The 14,454-nt window shown below is 36.9% G+C and overlaps 1 protein-coding gene across 1 annotated transcript in view; it reads left to right on the forward strand.

Annotated features, from left to right (window-relative positions):
* The window catches only part of PATJ (PATJ crumbs cell polarity complex component), a 431,680-nt gene that overhangs the window by 269,700 nt on the left and 147,526 nt on the right, over window positions 1-14,454 (forward strand). Inside the window, exon 28 of the mRNA XM_023730369.1 lies at window positions 5,365-5,561. Coding sequence (XP_023586137.1) covers window positions 5,365-5,561 — 197 coding nt within the window. The remainder of the gene's footprint in view (window positions 1-5,364; window positions 5,562-14,454) is intronic.

Genomic DNA, 14,454 nt, shown 5'->3' on the forward strand with positions numbered 1-14,454 from the left:
AGAATATTTTTAATATTCAGAGTAATTTGCAGATATTAGCTGGCTTTCCTCACAACTCAATAAAATAGACTGGTGACTTTAGCTGCTGGTATTTTTCTCATAGGCCTTATTGCTCTGAATTATAATCAGTCATATATATGCTTACCTCCAGTGATAGATTTTGAGGTCCTTGAAAGCAGATTCCATAGTGTATTCTTTTTGTATCCTGAGTATGACATGAGTTTGGGTTCAATAAATGTTTGTTCATTGAATAAATGGGATTATAGTATTGTCATAACAAAACATTGACCAGAAGAATAGGGGTGCTGGTTTCAAAAGCCCAGGATAATCTACAGCTTAGTCCCTTGAGTAGATATTGATACAGGAGTCAATTTTTTGGAGGGTCTTTTAAACCTATAGAAAGGGTTTTTATTCCATGCTTGACTAGCACACAGTTTTAAAGGCCTACATTTCAGAGGCCTACATGGCATGGGACAACCACTTTATCCAGTAGATGATCTCTGTACCTGCAGAAGTTGTTACCGAGACTTCTCAATATGAGGAGCTCAGGGAAGAGAATCTAGGGGAGAATGATGGTAGCCCTGTCCTCCAGTGACTCCCATTGAAGGACTGTGTCAATGCCTGCTTTATGCCATCATAGAGGGGAACTGTTTCCTTTCACAATCTCAATTTGCCTCAAAGTAGACAAAGTTAAAGAAGAAAAGAATAGCTTTGCTACCAATATAAGATTAACATTAGATCTCAACATAGCTAAAACAAAATCGTGGTTTTATTTCTCCCCTAATATTATTTGGACCCCTATGCCCTCGGCCCTCAACGAGATGGATTGACACGGTGGTTACAACAATGGGCTAAAACATGGCAATGATTGTGAGGATGGCACAGGACTGGGCAGTGTTTCATTCTGTTGTACATAGAGTTGCTATGAGTCAGAACTGACTTAAAGTTGCCTAATGACAACAACAACATGTCCCAGGCATGTTTAGGTAACATTTATTTTTAAGGTAACAATCCCGTTTTACAGATAAGGAATTTACGGTTTATAGAGGTTCGCTAATTGGTCCATTGGAACAGAAGTGTGGTGAACTAGCTAGAATTTGAGCTTAATTCTGTCCCTTTAACCCTTGCTTATTCCACTGTACCACAAGAATGTATTGATAGAGATTCATTATTCATAATCTGGATTGTTTCAATTGTAGTGATGAAGCCATATTTTCTCAAATGAGGATTATTATTAATCATTTAAATGCCTGGGTAGTTGAATATATAGTATAGGGCCAGGAAGGTGATTTTTATGCTCTGGAAGTTGAACAAGTCCAGACCAGTTTGAGCCTGGAAGTTCTTTATGTTAATACAACATCGAAACCATCTATTATTGTAATCTTTTAACGTTTTCTCTTCAGGTTTATTAAGGTTGTGATTTTCCTTGAAAACTTTCCTGATGTAACTGTCGTTGTATTCCTGGGATAAACCCTTCTTCATAATGTGTTCTTAGGCTGAGTCATATGAAATTGCTATTTTTTTAGATCAAAAATGGTCAAATATTAGGTATATCAGAGGACAAAGTAAATATCTGACACATAGCAACCCTATAGGACAGAATTTCCAAGGAGCTGCTGGTAGACTTGAACTGCTGACTTTTTGGTTAGCAGCCAGGTTCTTAACCACTGCACCAGCAGGGATCCATATCTTAAATTAAATTAGCTGTTTTTTAAAAAATAATTTTACATCTATGATCATAAGTGAAATAAGACTAATTTTCCTTTCTTGATTTGTCTTTATCTACTTTTAGAATCAGAATCAGGATTATATCAGCCTCAAAAAATACATTGGATATGTTTTCTACATTTTCCACATTCTGGAACAACTTGCATAGGAAAAAAATTTATTATAACTTAAAATCTGATAGAATTCAAATGTAAAACTATCTAGACCTAGGTTTTTTATGAAAAAGAAATTTCAGTTTTCTTAATAACTACTAATCTTTTGCAGTTTTACATTTATTCTTGCACTAAATATAGCATTTTAATTTTTTAAAAATTTTTTTGGTATAAAATATCTGTCATCTAGATTTTAAAATGTGCCGATGTATAGTTCATATCAATGCATTATCCATAATAATATTTTATTTAAAAAATAGATTTGTAGTTACTTCCTCTTTTTAGTTCTGGAATTTATTTGTATCATCTGTTTTTTTTCTTGATCAGTCTCTGCAGATTGTGTCTTACTAATGTTTTCAGAGAACTGGGTTTCAATTTCATTGATATTCTCTATTGTGTTTTTGTTTTGTATTGTGTATTTTTCTGTTTTGTTTGCTGGTGATAGTTCTGTTTTCATCGATGGATGGCTTTATCTTTACTATTTTCTCTCTTTCTTTGAATGTGATATGTAGCTCATTTTTAAACTTTTTGGGTATAATGCTTAACTCCATATTTTTTTTAACCTTTCTTGTTTCCTGATAAATTATCCAAAATTATAAATAGCCTTCTAAGTTCTGCTTTAACTATGTCTTTCAAATTTAACATCAAAAATTATAATTATTATTCCATTGTAAATATTTTGTTAATTTCCTTTGTTTCTTTTTTTAAAATGTTAGACTTTTTAGTAATATTAATTTATTTCTAACCATATGAGAGTTTCAAAGATATGTTTTGATGTTGATCTGTAGTTTTATTGCACAGTGTTCAGAGAACACAACCTGTGTGATATTGATTCTTTGAAAGTTATTGACGTTTCTTTTATAGCCAAGTACACAGTGTGTTTTTTAAGTGTTCTTTGTGTGCTCTGTGTGTGCTCCCCAAAAGTGGGTGTTGTCTATCTAGTATTCAGATATCTAATATCAAGGTATTAGATATAAGAGCTGTCTTATATCTAATACCTTGAGCTTATTGTGTTGTTAAAGTCTCCAATATCTTTTTGCTTATTTATCTTTTTCTGCTTTATTATTTTATGAGAAGAGTGTATTTAAAATTTTATTTTGTTAGCTGTGATATAATTTCTCAACAGTCTTATCTCTATATGTCCAATAAACAAAGCAGATCATAGCATAAGTGCTCTGGTTGAATTTGGGAGGTCTCACAAACCCCATCCTTGGGTAGACCCCAAGACACCTCTGTAGAATTCCTAATTTGGAAAATTACTTCTATAAATCTATCAATTAATTTTACCCTTAAACTTTCAGTCTTATTTCTTATTTATGCATAAACCAAAGACTTCAGTTTGCAGTAAATGCGTTCTCAAATTCTCTTCCTCACCTACCTTCTTATGTACTTTTCCTCTTGCTATTCCACCCACCAGGAATTTTTTTTCAGATAAATTCTGTAGTGTATGTAAGACCCAACTCAAATTTCACTTCTTCCAAGATGTTTTCTAACCCTGTCAGTTCTTTGAACTTTAAAATCATTACTGCTGGAGTAATTAATTTAGTATTTACTCAGCTACCTGCTATAGCACTTATTTAAACAATTTATTTTATTTAAACAATTTAAACAATATATATTTGTTTAATATTTGCTGTATTTATGTGTGGAGCCCTGATGGTGTAGTGGATAAGAGCTATTTCTGCTAACCAAAAGGTCGACAGTTATAATCCACCAGATACTCCTTGGAAACCCTACGGAGCAGTTCTGCTCTGTCCTACAGGATTGCTACAAGTCGGAATCAACTCGACGACAATGGGTTTTGATTTTTTATATTTACGTGTGCCTTCCATATTACACTGTATGAAAGCATTTCAAGGATACCTCATGTCTTCTATATCTTCATTAAAGTACCAGCACAATGTCTTGTTCTTGGTAGCCAGCCAACAAAAATACCTTCGGTTTTTTTATTTTTGTACATGGAGGACAGATTTGTTAAGTTGCAAGTCCTTCATATTACTGTATTTTGCTAAATATGTTCTTTATTATTAATAAAAAGCATTATCAATGAAAGTTAAGATTCACTTCAAAACTCTTGGAAAGCAGATAGATTTATTCTTCTTCTAAAATAAGGAGCATTATACTTAATTCTTTTAATGTAAATTTATGTATAAAGTCATTTTTATTAGTTTAAATTTATCTACTCACTTATAAAGCTGTGTTTGTTAAGTCCTAAGGACAGAGAAGGTAGTATAAGACAAGCATTAGACTGAGCATAGAGATTTCCAAGAGTGTCACAGTCTACTAATTTGTTATTCAGCTAATGAGATGATTGCCTCAAACAACAGTAATAGTCATGAAGCCTTCTGAGCCCTGGCATCACACCTCACCTGAGATGGTGCTTTGTGGTATACAAGACAAGATTTAAGGCAGCATCCTTCCCCACACTGATCTGCCAGTGTGGCTTTTTCACAGAGAGCCAACACAAGTGAAACATAGCCAGCTAAATCCTCAAATAGGTAATTTAAACCATAAAAAGGAGGTGGCCAGGTGAGAGAGAAGATAGAATAAAAGAATTGTAAAATATCCATAACATGAGCTGTTAAGTCCTTTAACGTATGTTTTATTGAGTTTTCCCAAAAAGCACAAAATGGGTTTTTTTCCTGCCCAATTTACAGATGAGGAAACTGAACCCCTTAAGAGATAAGATAATATGTTGATTAGTGAACATTGAGTATGTGGTAGATTGAATTCAGGTCTGACAGCTAAAACAACATCTTCAGTTCCCCTTGTTTTTGCTCACATAACACTCAATGTTATTTTATACTCGTTGTATACTTTAAATACATATAATTATTTAGAATTAATTGTTGATCTTCTTTCCTACTGAACTGTAAATCCATGAGGAGAAACTATGTCTGGTTTGTTCAGCATTGTATCACCAGGACCAAGCGCTTTGCTTGGCACATAACTGGAGCTCAGTAAATGTTTGGGGTTTTGGTTTGTGTGTTTGTTTGTTGGGGGAGGCAGTAGTTTCCACCACATTGTCTTGAAACCCAAAACCAAACCCGTTGCCGTCAAGTCGATTCCAACTCAAAACAACACTGTAGGACAGAGTAGAACTGCCCCATAGTTCTGGAAACTAAGGAACCTCTGGTGGATTCAAACTGCTGACCTATTGGTTAACCACTGTGCCTTCAGGGCTCCCATATTGACTGTTGTAGGTTAAAAAATAATCTATGGAAAACTGAGTTTGGTGTGAACTTGAACAACCAGAGAAGTTTTTGTGGGTGAGCTAAACTTTTTAGGTAGAGTAGACATAAATATTTTTTAATCGTAACCTATATATAAAGCCATACATTATTTTAATTACTTCACTCTCAAAAGAAACCATTGAAGAGAAATCACAGTAAGGATGGGGAAATGCTCATATCTTTGTAATATATATTCTACTGCTTTGTATATTTACTGATTTATTCCCCTCTCCACCCTTTTTTTTAAATAGAGAAAATCAGGCAAAGATATGCAGACTTGCCTGGAGAATTGCAGATTATTGAACTTGAAAAGGATAAGAATGGACTTGGACTCAGCCTTGCTGGTAATAAAGACAGGTCACGCATGAGCATATTTGTGGTGGGAATTAATCCCGAAGGACCTGCTGCCACAGATGGAAGAATGCGTATTGGAGATGAACTGTTAGAGGTGAGAGGCATCTGTTTTTAACTTCTTATTTGGTGGAATGGAGGAGTGTAGGATGATGTATAGGAAAATGGAAAGAAGGAAAAAAAATTAGCAAATTATATTTTCCTCAACTATTTAAAATCATTTTATAAAGCAATAGCAAAAATCAGATTGTTTCTTGCAAATGTTTTTTGCTGTCTTAAGTATTGACTAAGCTCACAATAATTTAAGAGCCGTTATGCAAAATGTGATAGAGACATATTAAAAGCATAGGACTTGTTTTTCCTATCAATTCAAAGAGGTTCAAAACTAACTTGATAGTGTACTAATCTAATATTGTTAGTTTTGGGGGATGGTGGTAGAGCCAACAAAAGCCTATGAACTTGTCAAAGAATGGCTGATATCTTTTAAGTTGATGATATGTGTTAAGGTCACATAGATTCCTTATTTAGGAATAGGATAGAGACAAGGGAAGCAAAAGAGAAAACTGATCCTTTGCTAATTACTACTCTCTGAATGATTTCATCAGTAATCTGAAAAAGTTATCCTGTTTTCCTAAGCTTTAACTCAGAGTTTCTGTTCTGAGTTCATCTTAGTTTGATGTCCATTCATTTGTTCATTCATTCATTCACTCACTCAGCTAACTTTTTTTTCCTTTCACAGGCATTCAATAATACTTTTGTTTTTGTTTTGTCATAAGGGTTGAGACAATGCATATTGTTCTGTAACTTGTTTTTGTCACCTACCATATGTAGGCCACCTTTCCATCCTGGTGATAAACCAGTACCATTTGATTCCAACTCACAGTGACCCCATGTGTATCCCAGGAGAGCTGTGCTCTATATAGTTTTCTTTTCAGTGATATTTAAAAAAAAATTTTTTAAATTGTACTTTAGGTGAAGGTTTACGGAGCAAACTAGTTTCTCATTAAACAATTAATACACGTATTGTTTTGTAACATTGGTTGCCAACCCCATGACGTGTCAACACTCTCCCCTTCTTTACTTTAGTTTCCCTCAGCTAACATTTTTTGAGTATCTGTCATAATCCAGGAGCCCTGTTGGCACAGTGGTTAAGAGCTCAGCTGCCAACCAAAGCGTTGACAATTCGATTCCTGATTCCACCAGCCACTCATTGGAAACGCTATAGGGCAGTTCTACTCTGTCCTATATTGAGTTGGAATGTATTCAACAGCAATGGGTTTGATTTGATTTATCATAGCCCAGACACAGAAAAGGAGATGAATATGTTCACTCTCTTCAATTAAACAGCTCACAATCTGGTGGAAGAAAACAGACATGAAAAGATATTTGTACAACAAAATGAAAAATATAAGAACAGCTAATATATACTAGATGCCAGGCACAGCAACTCTTTTACTGTTGAGGTACAGACATAATGATGCTGTTGGTTTTCAATATCATGCAGTTTGACTTCTTAGCCCTCTGTTTACCACTAAGCTGTAAGGTCTCTTGGATAAAATGTTTGGACATTTAGGGGAGCTGAATCATGGAGGCACTGAATGTCAGACTGCTTACTTGAAATGTAAGCATTTTACAATTTCCTCTTCAGGCTCTGACTCAGAATAGAATTCACCATCATCCATAATTTGACTTGACTAGTAATATCTACAACCAAAGCTGGTCGACAGTACTGTGAGACCATCAGCATTTGCTCTCCTCCAAGTTCCAGTAGCTCCATCCCATCTAAAACCTGTTCCTGCAAAGAAGTCACTCTGAGATTACTTTCCTTTTCTTGTTCTTTTGAAATGTAGCATCATGAAGGTCGCCCACATTGGGCAATTGCACTATCACAGTCACTGTCGTCTTATCCAGTGCTGCTGTAACAGAAATACCACAAGTGGATGGCTTTAACAAACAGAAGGTCATTCTCTCACAGTTTAGGAGGCTAGAAGTCCAAATTCAGGGTGCCAGCTCCAGGGGAAGGCCTTCTATCTCTGTCTGCTCTGGGGGAAGATCCTTGCCATCAGTCTTCCCCTGGTCTAAGAGCTTCTTAGTGCAGGGACGCACTCTGCTCCTGGCTTTTCTTTCTTGGTGATAAGAAGTCCTTCTCCTCTCTGCTCCCTTCTCTTTTTTATATCTCAAAAGAGATTGATTCAAGATACAACCTAATCCTATAGATTGAGTCATGCCTCATGAACACAACTGCCTCTAATCCTGCCTTATTAACATCATAAAATAAAGCAAACCTGTTGCCATCAAGTTGATTCCAACTCATAACAACCCTATAGGACAGAGTAGAACTGCCCCAGAGGGTTTCCAGGGAGCAGCTGGTGGATTTGAACTGCTGACCTTTTGGTTAGCAGCTGAGCTCTTAACCACTGTGCCACCAGAGCTCCTTTAACATCAGAGAGGTTAGCATTTACACCACATAGGATAATTGCATCAGATCATAAAATGGAGGACAACCACACAGTACTAGGAATCATAGCCTAGCCAAGTTCACACACATTTTTAGGGGATACAATTCAACCCATAACAGTCATTTAGAAAAAAAAATCGAAGAATGACAGTATGTATTAATCAATATAATTCGTTGTTGCAAGTTTATTTCCTTTGGCTGGTGTTTAGAGACTTCCTCAGAGGTGAGACTAAAGTGATGGTGGTGTTAATAATGATAAAAATCCAAAACCAAACTCACTGCTATTGAGTTGATTCTGACTCATAGTGACCCCATAGGGTTTACAAGGCTGTAAATCTCTATGAAGCAGAATGCCACATCTTTCTCTCGCAGAGCCGCTGGTGGTTCCGAACTGCCATCCTTTTGGTTAGCTGTCGATCAGTTTAACCACTGTGCCTCCAGGTCTTCTTAATAATGGTGGGAAAAAAACCCAAACCTGTTGGCATCAAGTCGATTTCGACTCGTAATGGTGAAAGTAAGAGCTCATTTATTGAGTCGTCATTAGCACTGTACATGTATGCTGCCCATATGTATTCAATATTCTTAAGAGTCCTGAATGGTTAAGTACTATTATTATCCCCATTGTATGAATAAGAAAACTGGGTAAGTAGCTTGCCTCATGTCACAGAACTAAGTAAAATGTTGGGTTAAGAACCCAGGCTTGCCAGGCTCCAAGACCGATGCTCTAGCCTTTGAAGTATACTGTGTCCCCCATGGACTTTCTTTAACTGAACCCCATTTGTTTAGATCCAGGAGAGTAGTGATTGATGATGCTCTAGTCTTTAGGGAATCATGTATACTAAGTCACTCTGTTGTGTTATGTATACCTAGCAACAGATTCCCTGTAGTTATGCATGGTTTAAGAAAATGTTCCAAAGGCTGTAATTTGGAATATGAAGATTCTAGTTCTGTTCTCTCTACCTTGTTAAGATTCAAGATGGAATGTCTTGTGGAATCCCGACCAACAGAAGTGCTAGTATTTTATTTCTCTGTCTGACATTTTTTTAAATACTGGTAACAAATGAACTGGGCTGCAGACTAATGAGGCTGTTCTATAGGTCAGAGACAGAATCCAACACTGTACAATGAGCACTGGACTTGGAAGACCTACTTTAACTTACCCAAATTCTTTTGGTTTCATTTCAGAAGGGGCTTAGCATAGTGCTTGGCACAAAGTTAACTTAATTAAATCATTTCCTCCCTCACAGATAGAAACTTCAAGTATCTGTTTGCCAGGTCAGGGGGCTGGAAGAACTGTCCTACATGTACTAAAAGAACATTAACATGTTGACTTATTGGGCCTCTCCTATTGTTCCTTTGCATTTCTGAATTTAGCCCTTTACTTGTTATTCAACAACTTCATCTTCATTTAGAAATGCAAAGAACAAGAAGATTAAACACGGCACTAATTCCACTCCATGCATCACTGATTCTCTTGTTTAAAAATAAAATAAGAAGAAGAAGTAAAAAAAAAAAAGTGGGAACACTTTTTAGCATAACAGATCTTTGTGAATTGTTTATCTTCTCTAAGCCTCAGTTCTCTCCCTTTTCAATGGCGATTATTTATTCATTCAACAAATATCTTAAACTGTGCATCTGTCATGGAACAGGCACTGTATAAGCAAGGTGCTGGTTTCACACTAGTGAGCAAAATGCATGGTACCCATTCTCACAGAGCTTAATGTCTCGTAACCGCATAGCATCAACCTCAGAGGATGTTGTGGGAATTAATGAGAGAAGGTATGTCAGCTTTTGCCACAGGATCTGACATGTGACAATGCCTTAATACATATTATCTGATCTTATTCATAAAATAGTATTTTTGTGTGGATTTGTGTATTTCAAGTCTTTTTAATTTATTTATATTAATACATTTGTCTCTAAAATTATGTCCCAGAGGAAGTCCATCTTCCCTTTCCTCAATGGCACCCTAGAAATCGGGGAGAGTGGAAAAATGCACATACTGGATTCTTAAGCAGTTATAACTCATCTTCTTTTGTGAATTTTTTGACTTTAGGTCAGGATGATAAGGGAATAGGTTCATATGGGAAATATGTTCCTGCTTTCTTTTTATAGCTGAGAAAAAAATTTCAGTCATTTCATAAGGAATTTGTATATAATATCAAATCCAGTGTTTTTGAGATGAGAATAGGAAATTGATTTACCGATGAGTACCAGGAAAGCTAGATGCCAGAGCTACAATAGCTGTTCTTTGGGTATTGCAGTACATTAGATTGTAGAAGACTGCTTTGTGTCGGAAGCACTTGCAGTAGGCTTTTAGATTATGTGCACTGAATTTCTGGGGTAGGGCAAGCCGTGTGTATTTGTTTACCTTGCCATACTGCTTTTTTTTTTTTTTGTGGTCTCTCCCCTCATTTGAGCTAAAATTATCCATGTCTTGTTTTTACAACTCCTTTCTTTGCCCACAGTACTTCTCATTTTTGCTTTGTCATATCATTCCAAACTTTGCTCACAGCCTCCTTTTATTTAGAGTTGAACTTATTTTCTTTAGACCCTTAGATGAGGTTCATTTAAAGAAAGTCGAAAAGAGAACAGTTGAACATACATTGTGGCTTCTTTGAAGTCAGAGGCTTGGCTTCTCCAGGAGAGCCCTGGCCATGGCTGGTTGTGGGCCAGCGTCCACCAGCAGCTTCGTGGCTGCAGGACTAACTGTTAGACTGCAGAAGCAGTCACTGAGTTCTGTTGATCGATGGCCCAGTTCATGCATAAAAAATTTTTTTATGTTGAATCCCCAGAAGGCAATCTGATTAAATCTCAGCTTCTCTACCCTCTTCTGCAATGATTGTGTGGGGGTTACTGAATTAATTTCAAAAGTATTAGCATATAATTACCACGTGGACTGGAATGAGACTTGCACCAGTGTATTGGCTTTCCCTCAGCAATTAGTCCCAGAAAATGCACAGACCTGGACATGGCGCTGTCATATGAATATAGGATTTATTTATAATCTTCCCTACGATGCAAGTGTGGGAAGAGAGAGCCGATAGTGCTGTGCAGGGAATTGGAGTGATTTGTCAGGTTATAGAAGCAGCCAGAAGGAACAGAGTGGGCGGCAAAAGAAGTGCGCAATTGATTGGGTTAGCACGGAGAGCTGTGTCTTGTTCAGCTCCTGCGCCCTTTGCAATTGGGGAAGTATGAATTGCATTTTCTTTGTAGCATTCACCCACAGGATAATCAAAATTAAGGCATGTCATTTTGCATGTGTATAAAATGGTTATTTTAGGGCCGTTGAAAATAAAAAGCATCAATACTTCCCATATTTGCCAGGGATGAAGAGGTAGGACTATAGGTAAGCTCAGATGTCATTGTTCAGCAGTAGTTATTGCATAAGAGAAAAAAACAGAAACCGTAAAAGTTAAATGACTGACCCAGGTACTTGCAGATGGTTCATAACAAAACTCTCACCCTGAGGGTCCTTACACCACATCAGTCTCAACTGCTTGTTGCCAGTGGATTGTTTTTGAAATTTTTTGGAAGGCTTAGATGTGATTTGGAAGTCCAGGACAAAAGTAAATAAATCACTAGCCTCTGTATATCCATGGATAGGATTATTTCTAATTTACAATGAAAAACTTCTGTAATCTAGATTTACTCTTTTAGGTTATCATCATACATGGATGTAATTTTGTAATAGTGTGTTTCTTAATGCAATGGTTATTTCCTAAGAAACCTTATGTAATAACATAGTCTATTGTAGAAACTTACTTGAAGAACAGGAAGATGAGTATAAGATTTCAAGATTGCAATAAAATTATTTTTTCCTACAGAAGTTTTATAAAGAGATTTAATATAAAAGTGCAAAAAGAAATTTGTTGATCAAATTTTTTGTTGTAGCAATGGTTTCGTGAGGAGCCTGGGTGGTGAAAGTGATTTGTGATTGGCTTCTCTTAAAATAATTGGCTACTGCAAGGTTGGCAGTTTGAACCTACCCAGTGGCTCGTTGGGAGAAAGACCGGGTAATCTGCTTCCATAAAGATTACAGCCAAGAAAACCCTATGAAGCAGTTGTACAATGTAATATATGAGGCCACCACAAGTCCGAGGACGACTCAATGGCAGCTAACAACAACGAATGGTTTCATGAGCATCAAAACGTATCAAAATTCCTACTTTTAATATGTCGTTCATTATGTGTCAATTAAACCTCAATAAAGATTGATGTAACCTGGCACAAATAAATATCGTGGGCAGATCCTAAATATGACCATCCTGTAAACAAAGCTCAATTCATGCTGTTTTATGACTCCTAAAATACTCTGTGGCATAGTTCACAACTCTAAGTATCTAGAGGAAGGTGGAGCTGGCTGTGTGGTCCATTTCACACGCAAAGCAGTCATGGTGCCTCTGCTGTGTGTGCACACAACAGTATTTTTCCTGTCTTCAAAGTGCACCCCCCTAGTCTTTACAGCACTTTAACCAACAACAATCTGAGTCTTGCTCTTCACATTCCCCAAGTAATCGTGTTATAGCCAATTTGATTTACAAAAAACATGCTCATTTGGAGAAATGGGCGGGGGGTTGGGGGGAGAGCCGAGCACTAGGAATTGAGCCAACAGTGAGTACTTGCTATATTTGTCAGGCAGTGTTAAATTATTTACATGCATTCTCTGTCTTAACTTTCACAACAACGCTATGAAGTAAGTGTTGTTTTATTCTCCATTCCACAGATGAGGAAACTGAGACTTGAAGTGGTAGAATAAACACTAGCTTTTCTGATATTAAAGGCTATGTTTTTAAGTTATTTAGTCTGGATTAATATTGATTCTACAAGGAATGAGTGAATTTCTCATCGTTTTGTAGCTGTTGTAGATATAGATTAATTCTGTTAATCCAGTACTAGTTTAAAATAATCTGAAGTATTTTCTTACAATGCAATACCACGTTACTCTTTTCATCATCTTTAAATTTAATGCCATTTTGGATTCAATGACATTATACCCATCTCTCAGGAACCAAACAAGAAACATGATCTTTGTTTTTTGTGGCTGTTCTTGTATAAGAGAGTTTTCCTTAACTTCGTAGTTGAAGAACTTTCCCACTCTGTACCGTTATAGAATTAGAGCTTTGTTTGCAGGCTGCAGAAAATATTATGTAAAAACCTAGTTCACATTGGATGGCCTCATTCTTTTCTGTTTCCTGCAGTGTAGTCTTTGAGCTCTCTTTTTGTTTTGGACTCTGGCTTGTTGGGGGAAAAGTTCTGAATTATTTAATCACACTTCATTGCCTTTATGCCACTGAAATAATGTGGGCTAAAAATCTGTATTCTTACTCTTCTCTTGGAGAAACGACAACCACTTAATTTGTATTATTGCACTCTTCATTACTGCTTTCACAAAAGCTTTATGTGGGATCTCGTCAGTGAGCCAAATTATCTTAAAATCATGGAGAGGAAGTGTCGTGAAAGCAGAAAGGAAACACGAAGATGCTTGAAGAAACTTAAGTTACTGAGGAAAGAATGTAAAAAATAGAGATAAGAATGTATGCTGTGGAAGAAGCTTGCCATTTGGGAGGAATAATTGATTTTCAGTAATGCTTCTCGCATCTCTCCTTTTCTTTCTGCAGTTTTGGCTGATGTCTTATATGACCTACTGTGACAGTGCTCCCAACCTCTATTCCATCCTTTCTCCAATTTCTTTCCCACTTCCTTCCAGCCCCGCTCATTGCTCTCATAGTGACTATACTGAAATGCAGCCTAGAAAAATGTGCTGTTAGTTTATTGTGAAGAGTTTTCTTATATCAGCCCGAGCATGTAATTTGTTGCTTTATTTTGCTGTATTTGCACAGTAGAAATTACCTACAGTCACCATACACTCCTAAGGGATAAAGCCTGGGAAAAAAGTTGTACTGAAATTCTTATACCAAATTTAACTTACTAACAATAGCACACAGCTGATAAGCTCATCAAAAGTGTGGTTGCTTGTGTGTTTTAATTAAGATAAGCCTAAAAGTAGTAATCCAAACCTGAAATTCAGATATTCCACTCAAAATAGTAATCACCATGTCCCTGTTGTTGTTTGTTAGGTGCTGTTGAGTTGATTTCAACTCATAGTGACCTCATGTGACAGCGTAGTAGTGCCCGATAGGTTTTTCTTGGCTGTAATCTTTATGGGAACAGATCTCCAGGTCTTTCTCCCAAAGAGCTGCTGGGGTTTAGACCACCAAACTATGTTAGCAGCCACTGCTCTGACCAGGATCACAACAAAGGGTTCTGGGCAGAGCTGGGGAAGGATGTAGAACAAAATTCTAACTCACAAAAAAAGGACCAGATTTACCGGCCTAATGGAGACTGGAGAAACTCCGAGAGTATGGCCCCCAGACACCCTTTTAGCTCAGTGGTGAAGTCATCCCCGGGGTTCACCATTCAGCCTGGGAGTGGACAGCCCCATAAAACCAAATGGGACTAATGAGGTACAGCAGTCCAGGGACAAGGGCCAGAAGGCAGAAGGGGACAAGGAAGCTGGTGATAGGGAACC

This window comes from Trichechus manatus, unplaced genomic scaffold, assembly GCF_000243295.1.
Source record: "Trichechus manatus latirostris isolate Lorelei unplaced genomic scaffold, TriManLat1.0 scaffold00003, whole genome shotgun sequence".
Classification (NCBI taxonomy): Eukaryota; Metazoa; Chordata; class Mammalia; order Sirenia; family Trichechidae; genus Trichechus; species Trichechus manatus.